General features: G+C 33.9%; 1 protein-coding gene across 4 annotated transcripts in view; it reads right to left on the bottom strand.

Annotated features, from left to right (window-relative positions):
• The window catches only part of LOC132753812 (V-type proton ATPase 116 kDa subunit a 1-like), a 42,671-nt gene extending 30,874 nt beyond the window's left edge, over window positions 1–11,797 (bottom strand). For 3 of the 4 annotated variants that reach the window (XM_060744344.1, XM_060744345.1, XM_060744347.1), the window contains exons 1-8: window positions 11,694–11,797; window positions 10,074–10,218; window positions 9,259–9,337; window positions 8,631–8,728; window positions 8,029–8,157; window positions 7,205–7,222; window positions 2,166–2,251; window positions 911–1,037 (exon numbers count right to left, since the gene is read on the bottom strand). In XM_060744344.1, coding sequence (XP_060600327.1) covers window positions 911–1,037; window positions 2,166–2,251; window positions 7,205–7,222; window positions 8,029–8,157; window positions 8,631–8,728; window positions 9,259–9,337; window positions 10,074–10,190 — 654 coding nt within the window. In that variant the 5' untranslated portion in view covers window positions 10,191–10,218; window positions 11,694–11,797. The remainder of the gene's footprint in view (window positions 1–910; window positions 1,038–2,165; window positions 2,252–7,204; window positions 7,223–8,028; window positions 8,158–8,630; window positions 8,729–9,258; window positions 9,338–10,073; window positions 10,219–11,693) is intronic. The other variant, XM_060744346.1, reaches the window with a different exon arrangement.
• Window positions 11,798–12,473: the final 676 nt, after the last annotated feature.

Below are 12,473 nucleotides of genomic sequence, written 5' to 3'. Positions count from 1 at the left end.
GCAAAAACAATGATACAGTGTCCCTGACATTTTGATTGACAGCATCATTGTTAAATGCTTTCTAGGCTTAATTAACCTTTTATATGCCTAATTTTTTATACATTGACTTGTCTAGCTTTTATTTTTAGAACTGATCATTATCAATTTGAAGAATATTAAGCTGAACAGAGCTGATGTTATTACAGCATGATCCATTATTCTCAGTGCTTGATAGTAAAACAAGAGCCTGGATTATGTACAATTTCAAGAAGGGTCATAATTCTGTCAAAATCCATGTTAAAGTTGAGGGCCTTTGAAAATGACCTGCTATTATGCTCAAATATAAGTTTGTGGTATTTCAACCCATTCCCTTTGGTAGTAAAAAATCAGTAAAACCAACTCAAATGTAGAAACTTAACCAGTGTGACACCAACACATGGATGTGTAAAATAGATCTCCCTATTCCTCGAATAGTTCAGCTAAAAGTAAGTAAGTTAATCAGCCAACGATACTTGCCAGGCCACATATGAGCCGCGTCATGACAAAACCAACATAGTGCGTTTGCGACCAGCATGGATCCAGACCAGCCTGAGCATTCGCGCAGTCTGATCAGGATCCATGCTGTTCGCTATCAGTTTCTCTACTTGTAATAGGGTTGGTAAGCGAACAGCATGGATCCTGATCAGACTGCGCAGATGCGCAAGCTGGTCTGGATCCATGCTGGTTGCAAACCCATTATGTTGATTTTGTCATGGCACCGCTCATTATAAACAGGCTAGCCTTACTCTATACTGGTGACAAAAGGCTTATCACAGGGCAAGATATAGCAGAAAATTATGATCATAAAAAGCATCAATGCTAAATTGCAGGCTAAATTCAGAACACATAAAAAATGTATTCAAAATTAAAATGGCAGTTACAAATGGCTTACTGTATGTGGGTCTTCTAGTGGCATATTGATTTCTTCATATCGCAGAAACACGTTACCACGGCAAGCAAACCACAGCATTCTTTCGAAGGCAGGCACCTTCTCTCTAGGGATTACACCTGCCATAAACCTGCAATATCAACTTACGTTTTATAATACCAAATCACCTCATACTAAAACTGTTAGAATAAGGCAATCACCTTATATTCATACCAAACACTTTGACATGAAATCAAAAATATTCTGATACTATTAATTCAGTTTAGAGAAAATACACAATAAATTTCTTATTTAAGTTCAAAATGTAAAAATGAACAAAGGGCAATAACTACAAAATTTGGCAAGGTGGAGTTCAAGTTTTGTGCACTGCACATCTACTCATTGAGATCTATCTACCTACAAAGTTTCATGTTGATATCTCTTATAGTTTTCGAGTTATTTCCTAGACAAGATGTTTTTAAAAGGGGAGATAATTCAAAAATGGGGCAAAACAGAGTTATGTTTTTTTCGTACTGCACTTTTACTCAATGAGATTTATCTACCAACAAAGTTTCATGTTGATATCTCTTATAATTTTAGAGTAATGTCCCAGACAAAGTTCAAAAAGTAAAAATAAACAAAGGGCAATAACTCCAAAATTAGGCAAGGCAGAGTTACGATTCTTAAGCACTGCACATCTACCCATTGAGATCTATCTACCTACAAAGTTTCATGTAGATATTTCTTATTATTTAACAGCTAAGTCCTGGACAAAATTTTTAAGGGGAGATAAAGAGTTATGGTTCTTTTTCACTGCACTTCTTCTCAATGAGATCTATCTACCTACAATGTTTCATGTTGAAATCTCTTATAATGTAAGAGTTATGTTCCAGACAAAGTTCAAAGTGTTAAAATGAACAAAGGACAATAACCTCAAAATTAGGTAAAAAAGAGTTATGATGGTTCTTGTGCACTGCACATCTACCCATTGAGATCTTTTTACCTATAAGTTTCATGTTGATATCTCTTATAGTTTTAGAGTTATGTCCCGGACAAGATTTTTCAATAACTTCAAAAACGGGGCAAAAAAAGAGTTATGGTTCTTTGACACTGCACTCCCCCTCAATGCCCTCTACCACTGTGTGAAGCTTAAACAAATTTTCTCTAAGGGTTTTCAAGTTATGCTCCGGACAAGACAACGGACGGACAGACGGACAAGGTGGCGACTATATGCTCTCCCTTGGGAAGCAAAAAGAGAATGTGCCAGCTGTAAACATACCCTAGTTGTACTGAGGTTCCCATCCTCTCATCAGCTACAAGTGCATGCTGAGCATCATCTACAATGCTGTGATGTCCATGACCTTGCTGTAATGTAAATTAATAACACATTTTATCATTACTATAAACATTAATGTTCACGATTTACAAGGAGCTAGCTCTACATAGGGTTTAATAGGAACAAGACTTAATATTAAATTATTTACATTATGTATTTAATTCTGCTATTCTACATGTACTTACTTAGCAAACCCATTTAAAAGACAAAGAAATGGGTAAAAGTAACTTAACTAATCAAAAACCTTTTCCTTCAAATTAGTTATTTTATAACAGACAATTTGTAATCTACATGGTCATGTATTTGTATTTATATGAAACAACAACATCAACTTATTCTTATCATTATAATTTATGATAACTTATGCTGTTTTGAATGGAGAACTATGTATCTATATTGAATAAAAAATAGTACATTTAATATATTACTAAATTTTTATATTTTACAGTTCCATGGAAATACACAAGATGTTAAATTTTTTTTTAATATTCTACCTATGATATACTAAGACTGTTAGTTGAAAGCAAACACACAGGTTGAAAAGGTCAATCATATGCAAGACATGAAAAAACCACTATAATAACTAAATCACATATTACTAAGTAACCAATATGATAAATATCTTTTTAATGATAAACTAAAAAATTGACTCAACTGCAAATAATATAAAATAAAGGAAAGATTACCTTATAGGACAGTGCATTATAAAAGTATGTTCAAACAGACTGCATTAATTTCCAAATATACTCCAGTTTAAAGTATACAGTAACATGCCATAAGTATTGGTTAAAATGGCGGCCATATTGGATTTAATTGAGCAAGTCTGTAGGATTAGTTTAATTAGTGTAATTTCAGAATATTCTCAAATTTGAAAGAATAATATTAAAATCTGAAGTGACATTTATAAATATACAGTCCAATTGATAGAACAATATGTAAAAACTTTTATACTGTGACCAACTTGAAGAGAAGTTTCAAAATACTTTCTCCACTTGGACGACTAACTTAAAGATATACAATAAAAGCTTATTTTAATACGTCTATTTGTGTGAACAAATATAAAGATATCAAGCAAAGACTTTATCAGACATTTGCTTCCAAATGTTGACAAATATGCACTGTTTGCGACATTACTTTTTCTATAATATTATTCTTCAAAACTTTCATAAACTTAAAAAATTTTGTGTGATGAACTTGCACTGTTTTGAACTTTAAACCACATGTATGCATAGATAACAATGGATTTCAAGATGAAATTTCTAAAATAGACAAAACTTTAAAACTGAGACGCCACCAATAGAATAGAGATTTGTCACACTTCATAAATAGGCAGGCTGACTGACTGTTGTAATTATACCAGGCATCCCCAACACATTTCAACAAATACTATTCAAACTAGAAATGTGTCCATAGGACACGGATGCCCCAACACGCCACTGTTCTGTCAATCTTATCACTCTAGGTCAAATATTTTTTGGACTACATGTGCCACAAGTTGAAAACTATAAATCAACAAAGGGCCATAATTCTGTTAAATTTGGTCGCAGCAAAAATTCCTTCCTTTACTACCATCTACACATTAAGGTTGTTAATCCCTGGAAGTTTAAGCAAAATCTGCCATCCGGTTTAAGAGGAGTTGCGTTCACAAAATTTCTACATAGTATATAATGAAAAAATCAACAAAGGGCCATAATTCTGTTAAATTTGGTTGCAGGAAAAATTCCTTCCTTTACTGACATCTACACATTAAGGTTGTTCATCCCTGGAAGTTTAAGCAAAATCTGCCATCTGGTTTAAGAGGAGTTGCATTCACAAAATTTCTACATAGTATATAGTGAAAAAATCAACAAAGGGCCATAATTCTGTAAAATTTGGTCTCAGCGAAAATTCCTTCCTTTACTGCCATCTACACATTAAGGTTGTTCATCCCTGTAAGTTTAAGCAAAATCTGCCATCCGGTTTAAGAGGAGTTGCGTTCACAAAATTTCTACATAGTATCTAGTGAAAAAATCAACAAAGGGCCATAATTCTGTTAAATTTGGTCGCAGCGAAAATTCCTTCCTTTACTGCCATCTACACATTAAGGTTGTTCATCCCTGTAAGTTTAAGCAAAATCTGCCATCCGGTTTAAGAGGAGTTGCGTTCACAAGATTTCGGGACGTACGGACGGACTGACGGACGGACAAGTGCAACGCTATATGCTCCCACATATAAAAAGTAAAGCTTCAAAATGAATCAGAAAACACTGAGAATAATCTTTGATATGTTACGACATACACATTTTCATAAATAACAAGATTTGTTAATGAAGAAAGCACATTCAAAGCTCATAGCAGTAATGAACATTATAGGAATATACCAATATTTCTTTGTTTACTTTAGTATATAGATACCACTGGTTATATAATGATCTCTGCTTAACTTTGAAAGATAATATTGAATGGTATATTGATTAGTGAAGGTACTGTTGAATATTGTAAACATAAATACACATGTTAAGGATACAGAAAGCAGTCAGTAAGATTAAATGCTTAATTATGTAACTATAAATAAATCTCTTTACTTCAATGTTTCAATTACATATTTGTCCTTTGAATGTTAAACATTTTCTTCTATAATTAATTTTTCAGCATAGCCATAATATATACTTGTATAACACTGCAATCATGCACTACATTGTTAAATGTTTCATTCCTTATTGTTTGTATTTTGGGCTAGCGACCTATCATTGCAAACAAGGAACATCGCAATGCGATGCAACCAGGTTTTCAGCAAAATATTTCACAGAAGCTTCGTCATGCAGGGGCATTTGTTTTAAAGTGAACACCCGCCCGCCCACCCAAAATCACAAAACCCAGATGATATGCACAAGGACTCTTGATGAGAAAGCTTCTGTGAAAGTTTGTCAAAATAGTTTGTAGGAAGAGGTGTGCAAATAAGAATTTGTTCACTTTATATTCTATATATGGAACAAAAACAATATATTTCTATATAAGGGAAAAAAATAAATGGCAATAATTAGGTCAAACATTATCAAATCTCATAACCCTGACAACATGCAGCAAGAGTTGATAAAAAGCTTCTGCGAGAGTTTTGTCAAAATCCCTAGAGAATTGTAGGAGTTGCGCACAGAATTGCGCAGAGAAGAAGTGTTCACTATATATATTCTGTATAAGGAAAAAAACAAAGGGCCATAATTAGGTAAAAAATTATCTAATCACAAAACCCCGACAATATGTGCTATGGCACTTGATGACAAAGCTTCTGTGAAAGTTTGGTCAAAATCCCTTGAGAAATGTAGGAGAAGTTGCGCACTGTAGAAATTGTTCACCATTATATTCTGTATAAGGAAAAAATACACAAAGGGCCATAATTCGGTAAAATATTATCCAATCACAAAACCCCGACAATATGTGCCAGGCACTTGATAACAAAGCTTCTAAGAAAGTTTGGTCAAAATCCCTTGAGAAATGTAGGAGGAGTTGCGCACAGAAGAAATTGTTCACTATAATATTCTCTATAATGAAAAAAACAAAGGGCCATAATTAGGTCCAATATATACCAATTGCAAAACCCTGACAATATGTGTCAGGGCACTTGATGACAAAGCTTCTGAGAAAGTTTGGTCAAAATCCGTTGAGAAATGTAGGAGGAGTTGCGCACAGAAGAAATTGTTCACTATATATTCTATATAAGGAAAAAAAAACAAAGGGCCATAATTAGGTCAAATATTATCTAATCGCAAAACCCCGACAATATGTGCCAGGGCACTTGATGACAAAGCTTCTGTGAAAGTTTGGTCAAAATCCGTTGAGAAATGTAGGAGGAGTTGCGCACAGAAGAAATTGTTCACTATATATTCTATATAAGGAAAAAAAACAAAGGGCCATAATTAGGTCAAATATTATCTAATCGCAAAACCCCGACAATATGCGCCAGGGCACTTGATGACAAAGCTTCTGTGAAAGTTTGGTCAAAATCCGTTGAGAAATGTAGGAGGAGTTGCGCACAGAAGAAATTGTTTACGCCCGCCCGCCCGTCCGCCCGCCCGCCGCCCGCCCGCCGACATATCTCAATCTAATAACCAGTTTTTTCCTTCGGAAAACCTGGTTAATAAAACAATAATGCATTGTATGTGTCCTGTGACAAGGACAGTATGTCCTGAAACAAGGACAGTGTGTCCTACAACTAGGACAATGGACAGAGGTAATGGTCAAGAAATTTAAAGTTAGCAAGTAGAAACTTATTAAGTTGGATTTTAAGTCAAACCAACACTATTAAAGGTCATGTAGTTAACTTACAACATTATTGTAAGGAGCTAGACCACCACAGCTGCTATGTGTATTATTTCAGGCTGTAATTGGCTCTCAGCTAGAAATATTGACTTTGCATTAACTAAAGTACTACTGACTGTTAAAAAAAGAAAAAAAAGCTAAACTTGCCATTTACCAACAATTGTCACAGAAATGATTATGTCTTAAATTGTCATTTGATTAATAAATAAGCAAATCTGCACACACAAAAAAAAAGAAACACAAATAAACAAGAAATTAGGACACAAAATGAATAAAATATGAGAAATTTAAAATACACATAGAATATACTACACTTAAAATTAAACTTTAAACTGAAGAGAAGCTAACTTTTTCTGAGATTAATAGATGAAATGAGCCGTGTCATGACAAAACCAACAAAATGGTTTTGCGACCAGCATGGATCCAGACCAGCCTGCGCATCCGCGCAGTCTGATCAGGATCCATGCTGTTCGCTTACCAACCCTATAACAAGTAGAGAAACTGATAGCGAACAGCATGGATCCTGATCAAACTGCGCGGATGCACAGGCTGGTCTGGATCCATGCTGGTCGCAAACGCACTAAGTTGATTTTGTCATGACACGGCTCAAATGGTTTGTTAGAACAGAGCCATAAATTAACAAGACAGCAGAATACACCATGTGTGTATATATGTGTGTGAACCTACCTCAAGCTGGTAATCTTGCTGTTAAAATAATAACCAACTTAAAATCTATTTCACTGTATTTATGCATTACACACAATATATATCTCATAATTTCTTTTTCATATTTCTTATTACAATTATAGTAACAAATTCCAACAAGTTTTCTCTATCCTTTGGAGACAAGTATAAAGACAGATTTAATAAAATCAAGTAATGTCAATACTGTAGAAAAATCAATTTTGTCACTTTTAAAAATGTTTAAACAGATTTTTTTTTTTAATCCCTTAGCATTTAACTCCAACCTGGCAGTGATAAGCAATACTAACATTATAATATTCTTTAACCCTTACCCTCCTTGCCAGAAGCATAGAGCTAGGCCTGACCTTGATGTACAAATCTTTTTTATGAGGTGTGTCTTCAATCTCAGGATTTTCATTGGTCAATATAAATTCTGCACTAGTTTCTAACCAATAAAATACCCAGCATCAAAGTTTGAGCTTAGAATTTTTTACTACCTTGGATCAGGCTCTAAACTGTTGGCTGATTTCCTTTCAATTTTCCTCTTGATATACCCCCAAAATTGAAAATGAGCAGTCCCAAAAGATAAAGACCGGCAATTTGAAATTTCAGCAGGTTCAGGGATAAGGAGTAAATTTTATGCAAATTTTACACAAATTTACTCTGTCTGCATCAACAATTACTGCTGTCTGCATCAACAAAACTATCACCTCTTCATCTAGAGTATATACATGACTAGCCCTGATTGGTAAGCATCATTTACAGGGACAGTAACAACACTGATATCTCTCTAGCAATGATAAGATAAATGTCATATTTTCACGTACCTCTCTGAAGAATGTCTGTGTTTTTATCAAGACTTGCTGCAACTCTGTTAGTTCGAGGAAATTACGTTTCAAAGCTTCGGCATTGGTGTTTACCTCACGTAACTCTGACTCTATTTTTTCAAATGTTGCCTAAAAAATATAAAATTTCATATCATTTTGTTCTTTATGTACAAGGAAAGAAATGTACAAGGAAAGAAATTCTAATTTTAAAGAAAAATTTATATGTTGACTTAAATGTCAGATACTGTTTATTTTTGTAAGTATTCTATACATAAAGAGGATCACCCTAGCAAAATTCTGAAGGCATTTTGATAATATTGGCCATTGGTTTTGGAAAAGATATGGTTCAAGAAAGGTGTGGACAGACAGAGGGTTAGATAATCTTCAGCACTATGTAATCTGGTGAGCTTAGTAAATATCTAAATGAACATAAAAGTTTTGAAACTTATCCTTTCCATATGTTAGATATAATCAAACATGGCACAAGTCAAATATGTAATGCAACATTGATACTAACGTTTGTACATGTTAATCTATAAACAGCAAACTTTTCAATGTAGTCAAAGATTAAGTTTATGTTTTAAAGAAAATATTTTTCATACCTCCAGATCTACCATTTCTTTCGGTGCCGGAGCTTTCGGATTAGAGTCAGAGTCCGGTATATTTAGCTTGTCCTTCTTTAGCTCTTTCTCAATATACCCTAAAATATAATTACTGACATGATAGCATCTGTGTAAATGTATTCACACTTTTATTTGGTTTAAATGCATGTATAATTGAACGGAAACAATAAGGTTGACACTGCAAATTACTTTTTAATTACATCATACAATCTTGTTGAGGGAAAGGTGTAGGGGCAGAACACTGATATTCTAGCTTTGAATCACAACAATGTTGACATTATCTTTTGACATCCTCAATCCCAGTTATAACATCCAAGAAATAGTAAAACTGTTGTCTTGTGCAACTTAAAGTGCCTGTCTAGGTCCCCCCCCCCCCCATTATGGGTTTGACATTAATTGGCAAACAATGAATATATTTACAAAACTGAGCACCTTCAATATTGAAAATCTGGTTACTAAAATGCAACAAATATGATTACTCCTTAACTTTTACATGACAAATAGTTCATTTCAAAGAATTTTAACTAGTTGATTATTAATAGAGTTATCATGACTAAAATATCTATCTGACAATTTTTGGTTGGTGGAATTATGAGATGAGACTTACTCAATTTTCTTTCCATTTCCTCACACCTCATTATTTCATTGACAAACTTCCTTTGGAAAGCATTCACTTCAGGATTTAGCTAAATAAAATATTCATACAGTCTTACATTACAATAACACCTCATTAAACAATCAATGCATTTAAACAATAGTAGAAAATTAACACAATGACTGGGATTGCCCCATTAAGACTAGCCACATGTATGATTGATGCCATGTCGCACTCTTTTTATGAATGAATTGCATTCTTAGGATGATGCCACTGTGCCGTTATGAACATAGTTAAAAATTCATATGCTACTATAAGAAATAAATGCTAAATGAAAATATTAGTTTACACAGCTTCTTTTCAAAATATCATTAATTTGTAATATGCAAAAAAAAGAATCAAACACCAGCTGTCGTCACAGACAGGAATATCTAGCTCTAGGGTAACTGTTAAGCAGAAACTCTACAGAGCCTCGTCACCACTGTAAGCAATTACACTTGAGTTAGATATTTTGGACCGTACTGATAGCCAGTGTAAGAGCCTTATAATCAAACTGAAACACATTAATTGCTAAACTCAAATTCTTGGATGCAGTTAACTTAACAGTTAAAATTTTTTTATTCTAGTCCCTTTTAGCTGGAATTTTTAAGAAACTTTGAAGCTTATTTGAACCACACTTGAGTCCACTTCCTGAAACTTATCAGTTCTGATGTCATATATGAGAAATCCAGGTTGTGACTAGACTATCTTAAAGCCATGATACTTGAGCTGAGAGGCAGACATCTACTATTTATTATAACATATAGATCGTTAATCTATAAACTTACATCTTTAAACTGCACAAGTCCAAGCTCACCAAGTTCTGACACACAGGCATAGGCAGCCTCTGACTGCAGGAAGAGCTGACACAGGGTCATCTCCTCGCTGCGAAACAGCGCTCCCATCTTTGATCGTTATACACTGATGAAATGTCTGAAAATATTAACAATGCATAATGTTGTAGTGAATGTTAAACAAGAGCCATGATATATTTTGTTGAAACATTTCTAGTGGAATCAACCTAGATATGAGTGAAGCATGGTCTGAAGTAAGGAAAGATAGATCTACTGAGGATACGGTTTTGTGCCTACTCTTCATAATTCAAGGAAACAAAAGAATCCAATCTAATTTTATGTACCGCTTCCATTTAGGCTGGCCCCATCACACTTCATCTTGAATGAAACCATAGTAGGACAGGGAACCAGATTACCCTTCAATTTCAATCAGAATACCTTCGCCATTATTGTAACCTTTTAAGTCTAATAGTTTATTTGGTTTATTATTGGAATTATAATTGCATTACCGTGCCCAACATGAAATGATACTGAAAATTCATTGATATATATACAATGCTATATTTATTTCTTAATATTTTTTTTAAATTTAATTTCCTTTTGAATATACATGTGTAGACCATAGTCGGGCACGCCAAAGCCCGGGCCTGCTTTGCTGCCCCAGCTTTGACTTCCCTATATTATGGGAAAAGATGTCAGACAGCTCACAGACGCTTGTGGGTCAGATCCTGCCCCCAACGTGATATGCCCATCAGTGATTTTCCTACTTATATAACAGACTCCGAAAAAGGGCCTCTTCCCAATTGAAATTTTCTTTAAAATCATGCAGTTTTCCCAAAAATCTGAACTGAAACATGCTTTTTTCTTCCCAAATTAGCAATTTTAGCGATAATTTTTCCCAAAATCAAGAGGCTAAGGCTTCTTCCCAATTAAGCGAGAAAAATCACTGGCCCATGTAAACACTCTATCAAAACTTTTTTAATATATAAACATGAATGGGGCATCTATTACATGTAACATCGATAAAACTTGTCTTCAAAAAATGTTTACATAGATGAAAAAAAATACCGTTAACACACACACCATCTAGTCTCAATAAAGTAAAGATTGCAGACTTGATGGTATACTATACTGTATTTTTTTCATATATCATTATATGTAAAAATTGCTGAAAACCAGTTTTAACTTTGTAATAGATGTCACATGTGTTTAAATATTAAAATAGTTTTGATAGTTTTCACAGGGGCGTATCAGGTAGGGGACAGAATCTGACCCCCAAGCATGTGAGACAGCTCAGTCAATATACAACCGCTTCAAGGTATGACTTATCTTGAGGTTAATGGGTTCGGGTCCAAGACAAATGTTTATTGCAGTAACACCTAAAAATATACAACAAAACTGAAATATATGAAAACAAGTGCCTCAAGTGACAATGTCAATATGGAATGTTCAATGAACTGTTTATCTTGTTTATCAAAAAATTAAATTGCTTCCAAAAAATTAACATATTTTCCTCTAAACAAAATTTAATGATAAATAGAATACTTTTGCAAAGTTAAAACCGTAAAAGAACACTTGTAAAAGATTTATTATCGCACGTCAGAATAATCTTACCAAAATAATACAATTGGGAGTTATTTCTATTTTCACTTCCGAGTCAGGTGATATATGACAGGAACCGGAACCCAAGTACATTTCCGCTTCCGTCCAGTTAGTTTTTAAGGTTGAGTAAAACTAAATTTTCAATTTTAGGTCCCACAAAACTAAAAGTAAAATCTTTCGGATACATAGTACTAAATCATATAACTTGTTCATAAAAAGAAACTTAACAGTCTTTCACATTACAGTTTGAATGTATACTGTTATAATATGTCTTAAAGATATAGAGGAGATTCAAGTTATTTTCTTGTATGAAATCAGGTGCTACCTATGACCAGGGTCTTTCAAATAAAAATTGCAAAGAAAGTACAGTACCTTTTTGCTCCAATTATTGCACAAAGAAGCGTACGAAAATAACGAAATTGGTTATGCGGAAATGACTTCCTGCTTACGAAATTGACATTTTCTGTCCGTGGAAAAGATTGTTTAGTAATTCAGATGAGTTAGATTTAATTTTTATTTTATGTTATTAAGCTAGATTATCATTACACATCTAGCGTCACGGATTTTTCGACTTTTTTAATCTCTGTAGATTAAATTAGACCTCAAACCTATTTATGGAAGCTAGGTTATTTGTTATTCTTCCAGATACTGGTTGCTTTTCATCGAAAACTACTTGACCCCCACCTCCCGATCATCAAACAATGGTCATACCATGAGCTATAGGTTATTTACAGTTACTTCAGACTATTATAAATTATTCTTCAGTCACCCCATCTTCGCGGCGTGCACGTC

This window comes from Ruditapes philippinarum, unplaced genomic scaffold (genome assembly GCF_026571515.1).
Source record: "Ruditapes philippinarum isolate M1 unplaced genomic scaffold, ASM2657151v2 ctg6359_1_1_1_1, whole genome shotgun sequence".
Taxonomy (NCBI): Eukaryota; Metazoa; Mollusca; class Bivalvia; order Venerida; family Veneridae; genus Ruditapes; species Ruditapes philippinarum.
This window is presented reverse-complemented; position numbering and strand designations above follow the sequence as displayed.